The sequence below is a fragment of the Marmota marmota genome, unplaced genomic scaffold, assembly GCF_001458135.2.
Source record: "Marmota marmota marmota unplaced genomic scaffold, marMar, whole genome shotgun sequence".
Lineage (NCBI taxonomy): Eukaryota > Metazoa > Chordata > Mammalia > Rodentia > Sciuridae > Marmota > Marmota marmota.
In genome coordinates this window covers 13,442,314-13,457,341 of record NW_025999999.1, presented here as the reverse complement: position 1 = coordinate 13,457,341, position 15,028 = coordinate 13,442,314, and the positions used below count along the sequence as shown (strand labels likewise).

At 38.8% G+C, this 15,028-nt stretch overlaps 1 protein-coding gene across 1 annotated transcript; it reads right to left on the bottom strand.

The window, feature by feature from the left end:
- Nucleotides 1-1,147: 1,147 nt before the first annotated feature.
- Nucleotides 1,148-3,386, bottom strand: LOC107149962 (cytidine and dCMP deaminase domain-containing protein 1-like; the record flags this gene model as incomplete). Its single annotated transcript, XM_048807403.1, is given in 2 exon segments — nucleotides 1,148-2,062; nucleotides 3,117-3,386. Coding segments are annotated over 2 exon segments (1,164 nt in total), but the record flags the coding sequence as incomplete, so codon positions are not given.
- Nucleotides 3,387-15,028: the final 11,642 nt, after the last annotated feature.

Genomic DNA, 15,028 nt, shown 5'->3' with positions numbered 1-15,028 from the left:
TTCTGACATGGTTTAGAACTACTGGGTGTGATTCAGTTGTGTCTACTGCATATTGATAGGTATAGCCCTTATCTACTGTCAGAAACACAACTCATTTCAGTCATGTAGTTGCTATTTTTTTTGTGTGTATAACTTTTTTTGTTATTTATGGTCTTTAGAAGAAATATGTTTACTAGGTCAAGAAGCATCACTTATTATGTGTCTTATGATGTTTCCTTGAAAGTTTGTAACAATTACGTTGCAAGCAGTATATGGAAGTGACGATTTCGTTACATTCATATGAGCTTGAGAGATCTTCCATGCAGGATTGTTTTTACTAATTTTCTCTATGTGAAATTGTACCTTGCTGTGACTATCAACATCTCTAGACCTTACTCAACTGGATGAGTGATTGCTTGGTGATATGATAGACTAACTTTAAAAATGTCAATTGTGTCTTTTGATTCTGGGAATATTTCAGTTTTGAGTTGTTTGGTTTCTTTCCAGAAAACCATCACTCTGAAGTAAATGCCAGTATTCATAATGAGATTTGGTCTAGAAGTTTTCCCATTAAGGACTAGGTTGCATAAGGCTCCTAACCAGTTGTCCATGTGATAAATCGTGCATTTGACATAACCAAGGACACCGCCTTCTTAGTCTTCCCAGGAAAAAGAGATTTTTATTTTCCCATGAAAAACTCTTGGAAGATTAAGAAAGCAAAACTGCTATGGCTGAGCACATCCAGCTGGTAATCAGCTGCCAACAAGACTTCTTCCACCAAGCAGGCCACACTCAAAGGAAAGCAGCCCCATATCATGGAGGGAACTGTAGATAAAAAGCAGATACCGCTGGGTGTGGTGTCGCATACCTGTAATCCTTGCAAGTTAAAATACCTAGGAATAGTCCAGTGTGTTGGCACATGCCTGTAATCCCAGCAGCTCAGGAGGCTGAGACAGGAGGATCATGAGTTCAAAGCCAGTCTCAGCAATGGTGAGGTGCTAAGCAAATCAGTGAGACCCTGTCTTTAAATAAAATAGGGCTGGAGATGTGGCTCAGTGGTTGAGTGCCCCTGAGTTCACCCCCACTCCTCCCCACCTGGAAAAAAAAAAAAGCAGATACCACTGAGTTCTCATTTTTCTCTTACCACTGATTTCCTTTTTTTTTTTTTTTTAGCATGAACAGCCAAACTTTAATATCTAGGAGCAAATGAACTCTGCCATAGATAAGATGCATACCACTTTACTTCTGAGACAAATACAACCAAACCAATTTGCCCCAACTTATGAACTAAGCATTTTAACTCACCAGTCCGATATGCCAATAACCTGGCCTGAACCATGCAGTGCCTTGCAATTTCTTGTGGCAAACTTTGATTGTGAATTTCATTAATCTGTTCTGGATTACTACAATAAAATCCAAAGTGTTTAAAGCTGGGCACACTGGAAGCTACCGTGGCCAAGATTAGGATAAGGTCTTTCATGTTTTGCCTCAGATTGCTAAAGTAGGGATTTTCACACAGGTTCTCCAGACCTATAGTCATCAGGATTTGCTTATGTATTTCTTCATTTGAAATCAAAAATATCATTTCATATTCTTTTATTCTTTCTTGTTTACATTCAGAATAAAAGTCAATGTTAGCATCTGGTACTGTCTTTGTAATTTTTTGAATAAAGTCACATTTGTAAGAAGTCTCTTCTACAAACTGCACCATATAACACACCAAAGGTTGAAGTAAGACACACACATGGGCCCGACTGTTTGACTTCAGTCCTTCCACAGCTTTGGCATCTAACTTTGCATCTTCAAAACTAGAAGCCTCAGTAAGCAAACTTATTTCTGGATCAGCAGGCCAATATGAAATTCGATTAACTCCAGCATTTACAATCATTTTCAAACAAGCAGAACATGGTTTTCTGGAAAAATAAAGATCACAGTTTTTCAGCCTTGACCCATGTTTAATAAGAGCAATTTGCCCAGCATGTAGATCTTCACTAGAACAATGGAGACCAACAATTTTCATGTTTTTCACCACCACGAAACCAGTTTACTTCACCTGTTTTTTGTCAGTAGATTCTCTGGCCATCTCTTTTTTTTTTTCTTTTAAATTTTCTTAGGAAGACCAACATTCTATTTTTTTTTTTAATTTTTTATTGTGGGTTGTTCAAAACATTACAAATTTCTTGACATATCATATTCGACACTTTGATTCAAGTGGGTTATGAACTCCCACCTTCACCCCATACACAGATTGCAGAATCACATCAGTTACACATCCATTGATTTACAAATTGCCATCCTAGTGTCTGTTGTGCTCCTTTCCCATCCTCCACCCTCCCCCCCCACCCTCCCCACCTCTCCCCTCCCCTCCCCTCCTCTCTCTCTACCTCCTCCACTGTATAACCCTGAGGGTCTCCTTCTATTACCATGCAATTTCCCTTCTCTCTCCCTTTCCCTCCCACCTCTCATCCCTGTTAAATGTTAATCTTCTTCTCCTGCTCTTCGTCCCTACTCTGTTCTTAGTTACTCTCCTTATATCAAAGAAGACATTTGGCATTTGTTTTTTAGGGATTGGCTAGCTTCACTTAGCATAATCTGCTCTAATGCCATCCATTTCCCTGTAAATTCTATGATTTTGTCATTTTTTAATGCAGAGTAATACTCCATTGTGTATAAATGCCACATTTTTTTTATCCATTCGTCTATTGAAGGGCATCTAGGTTGGTTCCACAGTCTTGCTATTGTGAACTGTGCTGCTATGAACATCGATGTAGCAGTGTCCCTGTAGCATGCTCTTTTTAGGTCTTTAGGGAATAGACCAAGAAGGGGAATAGCTGGGTCAAATGGTGGCTCCATTCCCAGCTTTCCAAGAAATCTCCATACTGCTTTCCAAATTGGCTGCACCAATCTGCAGTCCCACCTGCAATGTACAAGTGTACCCTTTTTCCCCACATCCTCGCCAGCACTTGTTGTTGTTTGACTTCCTAATGGCTGCCAATCTTACTGGAGTGAGATGGTATCTTAGGGTGGTTTTGATTTGCATTTCTCTGACAGCTAGAGATGTTGAGCATTTTTTCATGTACTTGTTGATTGACTGTATGTCCTCCTCTGAGAAGTGTCTGTTCAGGTCCTTGTCTGGCCATCTCTTTATCATCTCCTAAGGGTCCACATTTGTCTTCTTCATTTTCCTGAGATTTTTGCTTTTGGGCTTCTACTCCTGGGAAGAGCTCCATCCAGAGACTGAGCAGAGTGAAAAGGTTGACTTTAGAAAGTCTTGGCATTTGACCGGTCATGCTGCCAGTCTGGGTACTGACTGACCACCCGGCCCCCGCGCTCTCCAGATTTTGCATCTGCCCTGCTTCTTTCACCCCAAGCCCACCAGCCTCTGCTGCCCGGGAAAGCTCTCCCTGTTAGGCATGATCCTGACCCAGCAGCTCCCCTCTAGCCTCCTCCCAGCAACTGGTCACCACTGATTTCCTGAGGGATGATACATGCTTCTTCCTGCCTCTGGGCACTTAATTTCTCAATTAAAATATGAGAGGGCTTTACTGGACAGTCCCTAATCCAGTGTGTCCTTTAAAGTTTAGTGAGTCAGCCATAATTTTCTGTTTAATTCTTTAGGCATAGAAATGTCTACTTTCCCTATTAATTCTTTCCTCATGTTTATCAGATGAGAATGTATCATGTTGTACCTAAGTAGCTTCTGTTATGGGAGGCAGTAGAGGTTGATCTTAGGATTCTAAAGCATGCCTTGTCTCTATCCCCCCACTGCATTTGGCAATTCCTTTTCCTCAATGAATATGTGAATATGTGACACCTAATTCTTTTGGTTGAGCAGAGGATCATATTTGCACATTATACTGGATAAAATAATGGATTCTGAATCGCCTCACCTGGGGTGAAATTCTGTTCCCTACCTTCTGAATTGGGTCACCTTAGATGAGTTATTTAAACTCTTGGCATTTGTGGTCTCTTAACCATAAAGTGGGATTATGATAATATAATTTCATCAAGTAGTTCAGAATATGGAACAAGAGACAGCACATAAAAGACAACATCTGGTATGTAGTGGAAACACAATGGATTATAGTCATTAGAGTTGTCCATCCAAAAACCCTTAAGAAACGGCATTTCAAAGCCAGGCTGTGATTTCCATATGATAAGAGGAATGAAGCCATTAAGAAATGTTCTTAAAATATTTATTTCTACCAAGATATATATCAGAAAGTTTGGGTTTCAATCCACATTTCTCACCTCTGTCTTACTTTGTGCCCCGGAATATTTCCTTGATGACAAAGTTATTGACCTAAAAAAGTTTTACTATTGCCTTTGTGTTTCCTTTAATTGTCAAAGATAGTCTACTTAGTTGTCTAGTTAGACCCTTTCAATTGTTAAAAAGCAATTCAGTCAGCAATTTAAAAACTTCTAGTTGAGTACCTACTGTGTTATAGTTGTTTTGTTATGTGCATTAGTGAAGACTAAGGTGTATTAGAAATTTTTCCTTTATCTTGACCTAAAGTTTATTTATTAATACAAATAAATAGTAGATGGAAAACTTCATCTTAATAAGCTCTTTAGGAATAGGTGGGATTGGGCGTGGGGTAAGGAAAAGGCACATAGACAGACAGCCTGTCTTTCCATACAACTCTCTCCCTGACTGCACCTATTGTCATGTGATCTATTAATTGCAATTGGGCACCCTTTTCAGAAGCAAGTGGGAGCTGCCTCTTGTAGGGAGCAAAACCCCTTTAAATCCACAAAAGTGGCTTCGTGGATGAGGTGAGCTTTCCTCCCAGGCATTAAACATCTGAGCTTTTCTTTCCTTTGCTCTCTGCTTTCTTTAGATACTCCTGCATCTCTTCCAGTAAACACCGTGTTTCATCCCAAAGCTCTCCCTTACCCTGTAGATAATGTTCAAAATATACATTAATTTCTAAGTGATGAGCTTGGATTATTATACCAAGGTGTCCTCTTTTGGTTTTCTTTACTACAGTGGCTTGTGAAAATTTTATATGGACGTTAAGCTAAATGTATCTTTTTAGATTAGACATACACACACATATACAGAATCATATGTATACATATACCCACATAACTATAGAACTCTGTGTGGGTATGGTAATAGAAATTTATTTGTTAGCTTACATGGAATAACTTATAGGTTTTTGTATGCTATTGTGGGGTTATTTGCTGTGATTTTTCCCAGGTTAATTTCCCTGGTAGACTTTAGGGAGGTAGGAAGTGGTAGTCTCATTGGAGGGTACCAACTCTTTTTCAGTGAAGAATAGATCCTATTGGGAAATTTTCTTCACGTGACCCAGAAACCTTGGGGAAGAAACAAACAAAATCTGCTGCTAGGTTCAGAGTGCAAATAGAGAATCAGTGTGGCAGAATAAAATTGAAGAAAACATATCATTTGGGGGGAGATTTTGTAAGGCTCAATAAAGATGAGTTAAAGAGAAAAGAGACCACTCTCCACTTTTTTCCTTTTCTTACAAATGTTTGGGGAACAAGGATCTGAACTACGTCTCCTCTTTAAATTTTGCAATGTAGAATAATCTCTCCAGGGACCAGCAAAGCCCAGTCTTCAATTATACAATGCAGAGATATGTTCAAGGTCATGAGCCTCATTCCCCTTGAAATGTAAAAGCTTATCACTGGGAATCTATCTCAAACTAATCCCAAGTGAATTTTGTATCTGCTCTGCTATTTAAATTGTATGAAGTCTTATTCTGAATTTGTCTTTCTTGTAGGCTATATACTTGTATGTTCTCTATGTTTGCTCCAAAAGCACACGCCTCATTGGTTTTCATATCGTTGTGGAAAGATTTTTCTGTTGGTAGGGTTTTACTTCTCTAACATTTTACAGATGCCATCTCATGGAAATCTTCAAAACAACGTATGAAATAAGAGCATTACTAGCCCCAGTATATCCTGGTATGGAGTCCAAATTTCAACAAAGTTACAAAGGTAACTTTCTCTGGGCCACACAGTAAGTTCCATGTGTGAGAGTCAAATTCATGTTTGGCTTCAGAATCCCCTTTATTTGAAACTGAACCTGTGCCAATGGGAAGGGCTTATCGTAGCCCCTCATGGTTCAAAGAACAACAAGAAAGAGGACCAGGGATGTTAAACATCCTGAGTCAGTGCTTCACGGGGGCAGATTCAAGTCTTCAACCCAAGCATTCTGATGCCTGGATTCTGGGATTATTTCACCAGAAGTAGATGAAGGTAGAAATCAGAAGAAGATTGACTTTGAGGCAAAACAAACAAGACAGGAAGTAATGAGTAATTCCTTAAATGTAATGTGACATTTTGTTCCCTAGATGTCTTTATTGCATTAATATTATTTAATATTGACTTAATATGCTATTTTTCATCAGGCATGATGGCACATGCCTGTAATCCTGGTGACTTGGGAGGCTGAAGCAAGAGGATCACAAGTTTGGGACCAGCCTCAGCAATTTAGCAAGCCTAAGCAATTTAATGAGTCCCTGTCTCAAAATAAAAAATAAAAAGCCTGGGCCTGTAGCTTAGTTGTAGAGTAACCCTGGGTCCCATTCCAAGTACAAAAAAAGTGCTATTTTCTCCATTGGTGAGTTTTTTGGTGCCACCTGTATTTAGTGTCTGGAACTAGTGCCTCCCTCTCCTCACCCTAACGCTGGTCCTGATCTCTAGGGCAAGTGCTCCCTGATTAAGCCTTTCATTATTGCAGTTCCATCTGCAGGATGCCAGGGTAGTTCTCTTGTTGACTGCTAGTGGAATCTCTGGATGGCTCTTTTCTCCCCATTTTTCAATTCTTTTCTTCTGGTAAAAGTGCCCATGCATCTGTGCCACTTTCTTCCTTGGCCATAGAACGTGTCATCCATCGGTGTGATGCACAAATGAAAATGAGATTTTGGAGGGAAACATTCTCCAGAATGTTTGTATTGAGATTATCTTCCTGGGGATTCAAGCTGCTCCCTTGTGAAGAATATTCTGGCAAGCCCTATTGGACCTGAATGTGATGAGCATATTGTCCCATCATTTTATAATTATCAACACTCTTTTTTGCTCATTATGTAATTTTCTCTTTGTGAGTTTATTGGGCATGTTTTGTTTTATCTGTCTTGAAATTGAAAACTGATTCTCAGTGGCACTGACTGGCGCTGAATTTTCAATCGTCTTTCTGCTCTTGAATTGAAGGTTTGATGTTCAGATAACAGGAGTCTCACTCAAACTCCTTAATATGACCTGGGTATCTCCATGCCTCTTTTGTTTGCCCCTCCACAGCTTAACCTCTGACTGGGAATTTACCATGCTTATTTACTTAATAGTAATAGCAAACTCTGATTACTTACTACATAATTGGTGCCTTGCTAAATTTTTCATGTATTTTATGTCTTTCATGGCAACATATGAAATAGCTAGTATTATTCTGTCTACTTCACACTTAATCTGTTTATTTAATCATTGCTTCAACAAGTAATAATTGTTCTAGTTGATAGGAGAATAAAAATCATAGACTTTTGCTCTCATTGAGCTTACATTTTAATCAGATAAACAAATAAGTAGAGTAGAAGGTCTATTATAAAGTGTCAGAAAATAAATCAGGGGAGTGGATTAGAGAATACACTATGAGGTGGGATGTTTGCAAATGTAAAAACAATTGTAAAAGTCCTTTCAGGACTCCAAGAAAGGCAATTTACTGGTTCCTGCTCACACAGCCAGTGAATAGTGATTCCTACTCTATCTGACCCAAGAACGCTGCTATATAGCCCCATTCAGGAAGTGAAAACGGAGGACTAGAGGAAGCACATGCATTTCCCAACTAGTTTGGAAGCACATTCTATTTTTAGCTTCCATCAATAACTACCTCTACTGGGAAGATGGTCCTTATGGCCATTTCTTACTTCTCTCCAGGTAAAAGCAAGCACTCCTGCCTCCTGTCTGTCTTCTGAGCCCTGCAGGCTTCCGCTCTGGCTTTAACCCTCATCCATCATCTACTATATCACAGCCTGTCCTTGCCTCAGACATCCTCAGGGCAGTGTGTTCCACCTCCATTTGTGTCTCCATGTTTGACATGCAGTTAGTGATTAATGGTTGCTGAATGACTGTAATGAAAAACTGGGATAAGAAGTTGGAGTTTCCATTTCTTGATTGGAATCCTAGAGAGTATGTGAGTTCTTTGTGATAAACATTCCTGCTTTACCAAGAATATATCAGAGGGCCTTTGAAATTAGTTTTCTCCTCCAGTGTGTCTTTGATAGAATTTTCTTACATTTTTGAATAAAACCCCTTTGAAATGAAGAACTTTTAGTCTTTCACATGGAAAGGGAGGCCAATTTGGAAAGCATTGATTATTCCTGAAATTGTTTGAGTGGAAAACCAACCCCATCACAGGATCAGGGATCCCTTGGACAGGATTCCCTACACCAGTGCTTTTTTGAGAGGCTGGTCTTTGTTGGCAATGGATGCAGAGATCAAATGAAGACAGGAAGTAATGAGTAATTCCTTAAATGTCCAGATATGGTCCAGATATGATATCCTGTGTGCCTCTACCCTGGACTTCAGCGGATTGTAACCCCTACTAAAGCCCCAATACTCTTCCCCCTCCCTCCCCGCAATTCCCACCTGACCCCCCACTGGGCCTTGCTGGCAGCTGTATGCTTTGAGCAGGATAGGCAGGGGCCTAATTCTGTCATTCATCTTGGTTGGCCAGTTTGGGTCTAAGTTAGAAAGTGTTGATTCCAAGAAAAAGCTGTGGAATCAGACTTCATAGGTTTGAATTCTGACCCATAATCTCTACCTTATTTAATGTTCTTAATCATCTTGTGAAGTAGATATTACTGTCTCATTACAGATGAAGAAACTGAAGTTTATAAAGTTTGAGTAACCTCCTCCAATCCATGGCAGCAAGGGGCAGTGATGACAATGACCAGGTCTGTCTGCGTCAAAGCCCAGGCTCCTAGTCCTAGAGCTGCTCAGGTGGTAAGTGATGCTCATGGCTGCTGGCCTGAGTCTGTTTCCTTTATTTTTTTTCATCTGAGAATGATACCCTCCTGCTGAAACTGCCAATGTGTCTTCCTGGGGCTTTTCATAATGAACATAACAGAGGATTATATGAGATCCCTTGAGAGAAGTAGAAAACACTATGAAATGTTGATTCTAGCTGGTTAATATTAAAATTTTACAACAATTTTTGCTAGGAAAATCATTGCATACCTAGGACTTCCAGTTCTTAAGTGCAATAGTCATTATAAAATTTAAAAAATATATTTCAGGGTGACATAATTATTTTTATTAATTCAAGACTTAAATAACATTATTGTTTGGGGGATAAATAGTGTTTTAATTTCTTTTTCTCCAGAATCTCTATTTACTTCTGAAGTTTTCCTACACAGAAGGTAACTTTGTTTTATCTTTTCTTCTTACAAAACCAGGCAGATATCTTGCCATTAATGTTATTTTACATAATAAGCATTTGTTCTTTCACAAACCAATTTACTTAATATAAGTACTTTTATTAGGGTGACACTAATTTCATATACCTACTTGGCTATGCTTCCAACCTAAACATCACATAAAGGTTTAATTCATAGTCAAATTACAGAGCATTGCACTCTGCTCATAAATTATATGCTAATTAATGCTCTTTGATCTGCTTATTTATTTATATTCATTCTTTTTTTCTCATGTCAGGGTTCATAAAAGTGAGTACATTTTATTATCTATTTTTATGCATTTATTAAAAGTTACACTTTTTCTAATAAGCAGTTTTGGAAACTGTCTAACAGTCTGGTATGTGCAAGGTGCTGCCTGCTAACGGATAATATTAGTTTGACAGTAATTAAAAGCCAGTTTGCATTGGAATATGTATTATGGTTTTTGTGAATTTATCAAGTGAAGTAAACAAGTCTTTTACACTTTAAATGTGAGATTCTTTGAAAAATAACTAGAGAAAGGAAAGAGATGGCTACATTATTTTGATATGAATGTTATAGGAGAGCTTTAAAATGCTGTATTATATTGAAAAATCAAAAGATTTTTAAAAATTAGGTACCCTATATTTATATGTTCTGTCATTTTAACAATCATTATTTGAACTTTCTATTATTCCTAAGGGGCCCCAGGGCTCAGAGTAATCAAGTTAGTTACCCAAAGCAGGTAGGAGGCATTCTAGTGGGAGAGGCCAGGTGTATGAAGGCGTGAAGCCAAAGGAACATGGTGGAAATCCAGGAGAGACACTGGGCTGTAGCCTGGGTGTGTGGCATGGTCATGGTTTGAAGTGAAGCTGCTAGGGACACTGGTGGCACATGTAGTATTGTCTTGGAATTGTTAAGGACATGGGGTTTTGATGGTTGTGTTTTAGAAAGTCCACTCTTGCTATAGTATAAAGAAAGGACTGGGAAGCCCATTGCAGTGTTTCTGGGAGATGATGATAGTGTTGACCAATGTGTTGACAGAGAGATGGAGAATTGAGTGACATCAGGCTTGTAAGAACTGTAGGTGACATTATTCATTGGAATACAGGGAAGAGAGGTGAGGAAGATGGAGGCCTTGTACATGGTTCTTAGTTTTGGACTTGCATGGCTAAATAGAAAATGGCGTTGTTGCCCATTAAGATGGGAAACACAAGAAGAGGAGCAATCAGCAGGGGCAGATGTGATTCATTCTAACTTATGAAGAAGTGTGCTTGAGATTTTTAGTATAAGGGGTCCATATCCATGGAGTTCAGCGGAAATAACTGTACTGCTGATTTAATTTGAGAGCATCAAAAAGAAACATTGCTATTTAGTATAAAGTTCTCAAAATGTGACTTGGAGCACTTCTTTACAAAGCCTCTGCATGTCTCATCTGTACCTCAAGGGTCCTCATACCTTCTTAAACACGCAATTCCCTTGGTGTAGTCTAGTGGGGACGATGCAGGCTCTGCTCATGTTTGAATCTCAGCTCTTCCAATGACTATTATAAGCTTGGGAAATTTATTTAACCTCTTTGTTAAAGAGAGCCTTAGTTTCTTTCTCTTGAGACAAGGGACAGCAGTGTTAGGCTGGAATGGTTATCTGATGGTAAATGTGTCTCTAATAACAGATGATATACTAAAAACACAGTAGATGCTAGCTATTGTTGTTATCCCAGGAACTTGTTAAAATACAGATTCCTAGATCCTGATCTAGGATTCTTAGGTAAATCTTCTTTTAGGATCCATGTGCACTTGTGGCTTTGGCCTAGTTTCTGTATGGAGGTAGACAGTGGGACCCAGTTCCCTCTTCTAGTTGGACAACATCAGTGCCACCTGGTATGAAGTTCTTATCCCTAGACAATACCAAATTATAAAATCATAACCTCTTACTCTAGAGACCAGCAAATCCCTATTTTGTAAAGTAAAATTCCCAGGGTCTGGGGATATTGATTTTTTTTTTAAAAGGAAATCCCCCAGGTCTGGGAATACTCAATTGGATGATTCATTTTAAATATGATGATTCCCAAGATTCTTTTTATTTCAGAGAGATTCTATAAATCCACTGAAATGTGTGCTCTTCTTGTAAAGCAGGGCTTTTACACAGGGATGAAGTGTGGGTGGAGCCAAAGCCAGGCACAAAGTTGTCTTCCCCTTCCATTTCCTTCTTTCCATTGGGCTCACTGGCTGTGGACTACAACTGGGCCCTAAAGGATGATGATTCCAGAAGGTGGAAGGAATGTAGGATTCCTCAAGTCATGAAAAGTGAACCATTACAGAAACAAGACATGAACTTCCAACGTGTTAAGCAACAGAAATGTAGGGTTTTTTTTTTTGTTGTTGTTGTAAGATCTAGTGTCATCCTAACTGCTTCTCTGTAGGAATTGTTCCTTCAGGGAAGAAGCATATGAAACCCAGTGAAGAAATACATATGTTACAGCTACATCATCAGTGTTCAACCTGAGGATACAAACAATAAAGGTGTCTTCTGTTTATTTCAAGTAACACAACCTATGTCTAAACAATGTAACATTTCAACCATTATTAGTTTTTTTAAAATATATTTTATGTCGATTGAGAACTTAGTAATTAGAACATTATGCACTTGGAAGATAAATCTTAAGATTCTCAAATATTCTTTGAATATTAATTACTGAAAATGAAAGTTTTCAGATCAGCTCACTTTCTTTCTTATTAGCTCAGGTGTGGTTTAGTTGGTCTTGTTTATCTTCAAATGCTCTGTAACTCCTCAGACAATCCCCTGGTTTTATAAAACAGTGTTGTTTCTCAACAATTAATTGAAGGCATAAATCTTTCTTGGTAAGTAATGTAAACTTAAATATCCACAAATTGTTTGTTTTAAAAGCAAATTGGCTAAATTTACATATAGATTAAATTTTAAACATATAAAATATTATTATTTTTTTCACCCTGCTGGTTTAATGATTGTAGTTCATGGACACAGCATCTAGTCCCTACCAGAGGTCAGAGGGTTAAACACTGCTTTGAAGGGTCAGGATATGTTGGAGATAAATGGAGGGCATAAATCAGAATAAGGTGGAATCGATTCATGTGATTCGAGCAACTCATGCTAACCCTGTCTCTTCTCAAAAACAAAAATATTTATATATGGAGTAGATGGGGTCAGGTAATTATCAAGACCTCATCTTTGGTACCAGCCTTTGATTAACCTGGTCCATCCTGATCTTTGATTGGAAGGGATAATAATATATTTTCTTGGTGGTTTATTGTACACTCCCAGGCAACTCCCCACTCACATTTCTTTCACACAGCCTCACCTGCGTGTGCTTTTCAGTCTGAGCCCTCATGTTCCTTCCTTGTTTCTATTCAGCAGAGGTTCTGGGAATCCACTTTGTGGGGTAAATAGGAAAGGATTAAAATAGGGATAAGGTAGGGTAAGAGATGTCAGTGGGGAGAAAGGAACAGGTGATATTGATTGTTAAATACATTGTATAGAGGCTATTAATCTCTTGGAGAGTATCATTTATTATAATCTTTGTCAAAATGTAGGGTCAGCCTACTAGGCTCCCCTCGGATTCCTAAACCTCACTGCAGGTCCATTGAGTCATTCTTCAAGGGAGGGGGAATCTGGGAATTTTCTATTTGGAAAGTTTCCCAGGTGATCTCAAGAACCCCAGGTTGAGTATGTGCTGAGCATTGGAATCCTTTCGAAAGAATTGCTAATACGAAAACAAAACAAAACAAAAACGCAAGAACTTATTGCAATAAGGTTTTAGTTTTGAAGCAGATCTGGCAATTCTCCCCTCTTCCCCCTACCCCCCAAGCCACTGCACAGCTGCACTGGAGTGGGATGAAGATATCAGCTCTTGCTTTTCCCTGCCTGGGTCAGTGGTAAAACACAGTTTTGGTACAGAAGCAAGCATGCTTTAAACAACTTTAGATCCTTCTTTGAAATAGGCATGGGATAATTTATGAGCAAACATTTGATAATAGGCCACAATAAAAGTGCTCTGAAACTAGTTGTAGGCTTCCACCCATCAAATCCAGGGCAGTCAGGAAACTTGCAAATACGTAGCCATCCCTGCGAATAGCCTCAGGAGTATTATCTACTCCACAAAGTTGGTCTATGTGAAATAAACTCTTTCCTGTGGCTAATAATATAATCTTTTTATTAGTTCCATGCCACTAACTGTGATTGAAGTACTTGTTTATTTTTCTCACTTTTATATATATTTTAGCACAATTTTCTTTCTCCAGGGGCATCCTTTTGACAAGTGCTACTTTATGTATTTTTACTTTTGCACTGACTAAAACATGCAAAAAGTGAGCCCATAAATGTGTTCTGAACCCTGCAAAATTAGGGGTGAAAACTTTTGTATAACCGCAGCAACAATGAAAGCAATCCAAGCAAGTGTTTCCCATACTGATGATTCTAGGTGATGATTAGAGGTTATAGGGCATTAAGGCAGTGGAAGGTTTGTACTGTAATGTCAGTGGTCCTTCCCACAGGCTGTAAATAGCTCCAAGGCCTGAACTAAGTAACCAGTGTGGCTTAGGTATTTCTAGAGAACATGGGCTTTAAAGTTAGTTCTTGGAACTAGACTTGGAATAAAATTCTGCTTTGTTACATTTACTTGGACATGCATTACTTGGATGATCTTCAGTAAGTTATTTAAACTGTCTAAGCTTTGTTTTCCTATCTGTTAAATGGCAAGATATACAGCTTTCTCCAGTTGACTTCTGGTATAATTTTATCTGAATCCTTTACAATTCCATGCAACTAATTATAGGACCCTAGTCCTTGGCTTTGAGGACTGAGCATATTGACAAGGGATTGTCCAGTTGAACTCAATTCTTGTGGTCACTGTGAAGGGTAAAAGATAAGTCTGAACCCAAGATAGAATGATTAGGTAAGCTCCTTAAGGTTTCTCTGTGGGAGAAAGCAAGGTCACAACTGTCCACTTGCCTCTTTCAACTACAAGTACCAGGTACTTGTAGTTGAACTCACATCCATAGAAGGTGAGATTGAGCCAGATGCATAAAGAAAAGTTGGGGTGGCCCAGGGGAGACGGAGCAAACAAACCCAATCTAACTCCGCAGTTCCCATGTCCTTGGACTAGGAAATCCCAATTCACTTTACTATTGTTTTAATTAATAATGGCAGTAACTAATATTTACTGTCATTGATGTTTTTGTCACCTTGAGTTGGTCTTCTCTAGCCTGTAATTAGAAGTGTCCTGATTAATTTAATGCCCTTTCAGGTATGATAAGGATTACATGAGCTGAATGTGATATGTGTGCCTATAATCCTAGCAACAAGGGAGACTGAAGCAGAAGGATTGCAAGTTCAAGGCCAGTCTCAGCGACTTAGTGAGGTCCAAAGCAACTTAGACCTAGTCTCAAAACAAAAAATAAAAACTGCTGGGGATGTGGCTCAGTGGTTAAGCACCCCTTGATTCAATCCTAGGTACCAAAAAAAAAAAGTTTAAATGAGATAATAGGTGTATGATTCTTAGCACCATGCTTGGAACCTCAATGTATGTTACCTGTGTTAATGAGGATAGTTATAATGATAATGACAGTGATGGGGGCATTGACATTGGCATTTTCTTTTTCATTCCTGTGTAG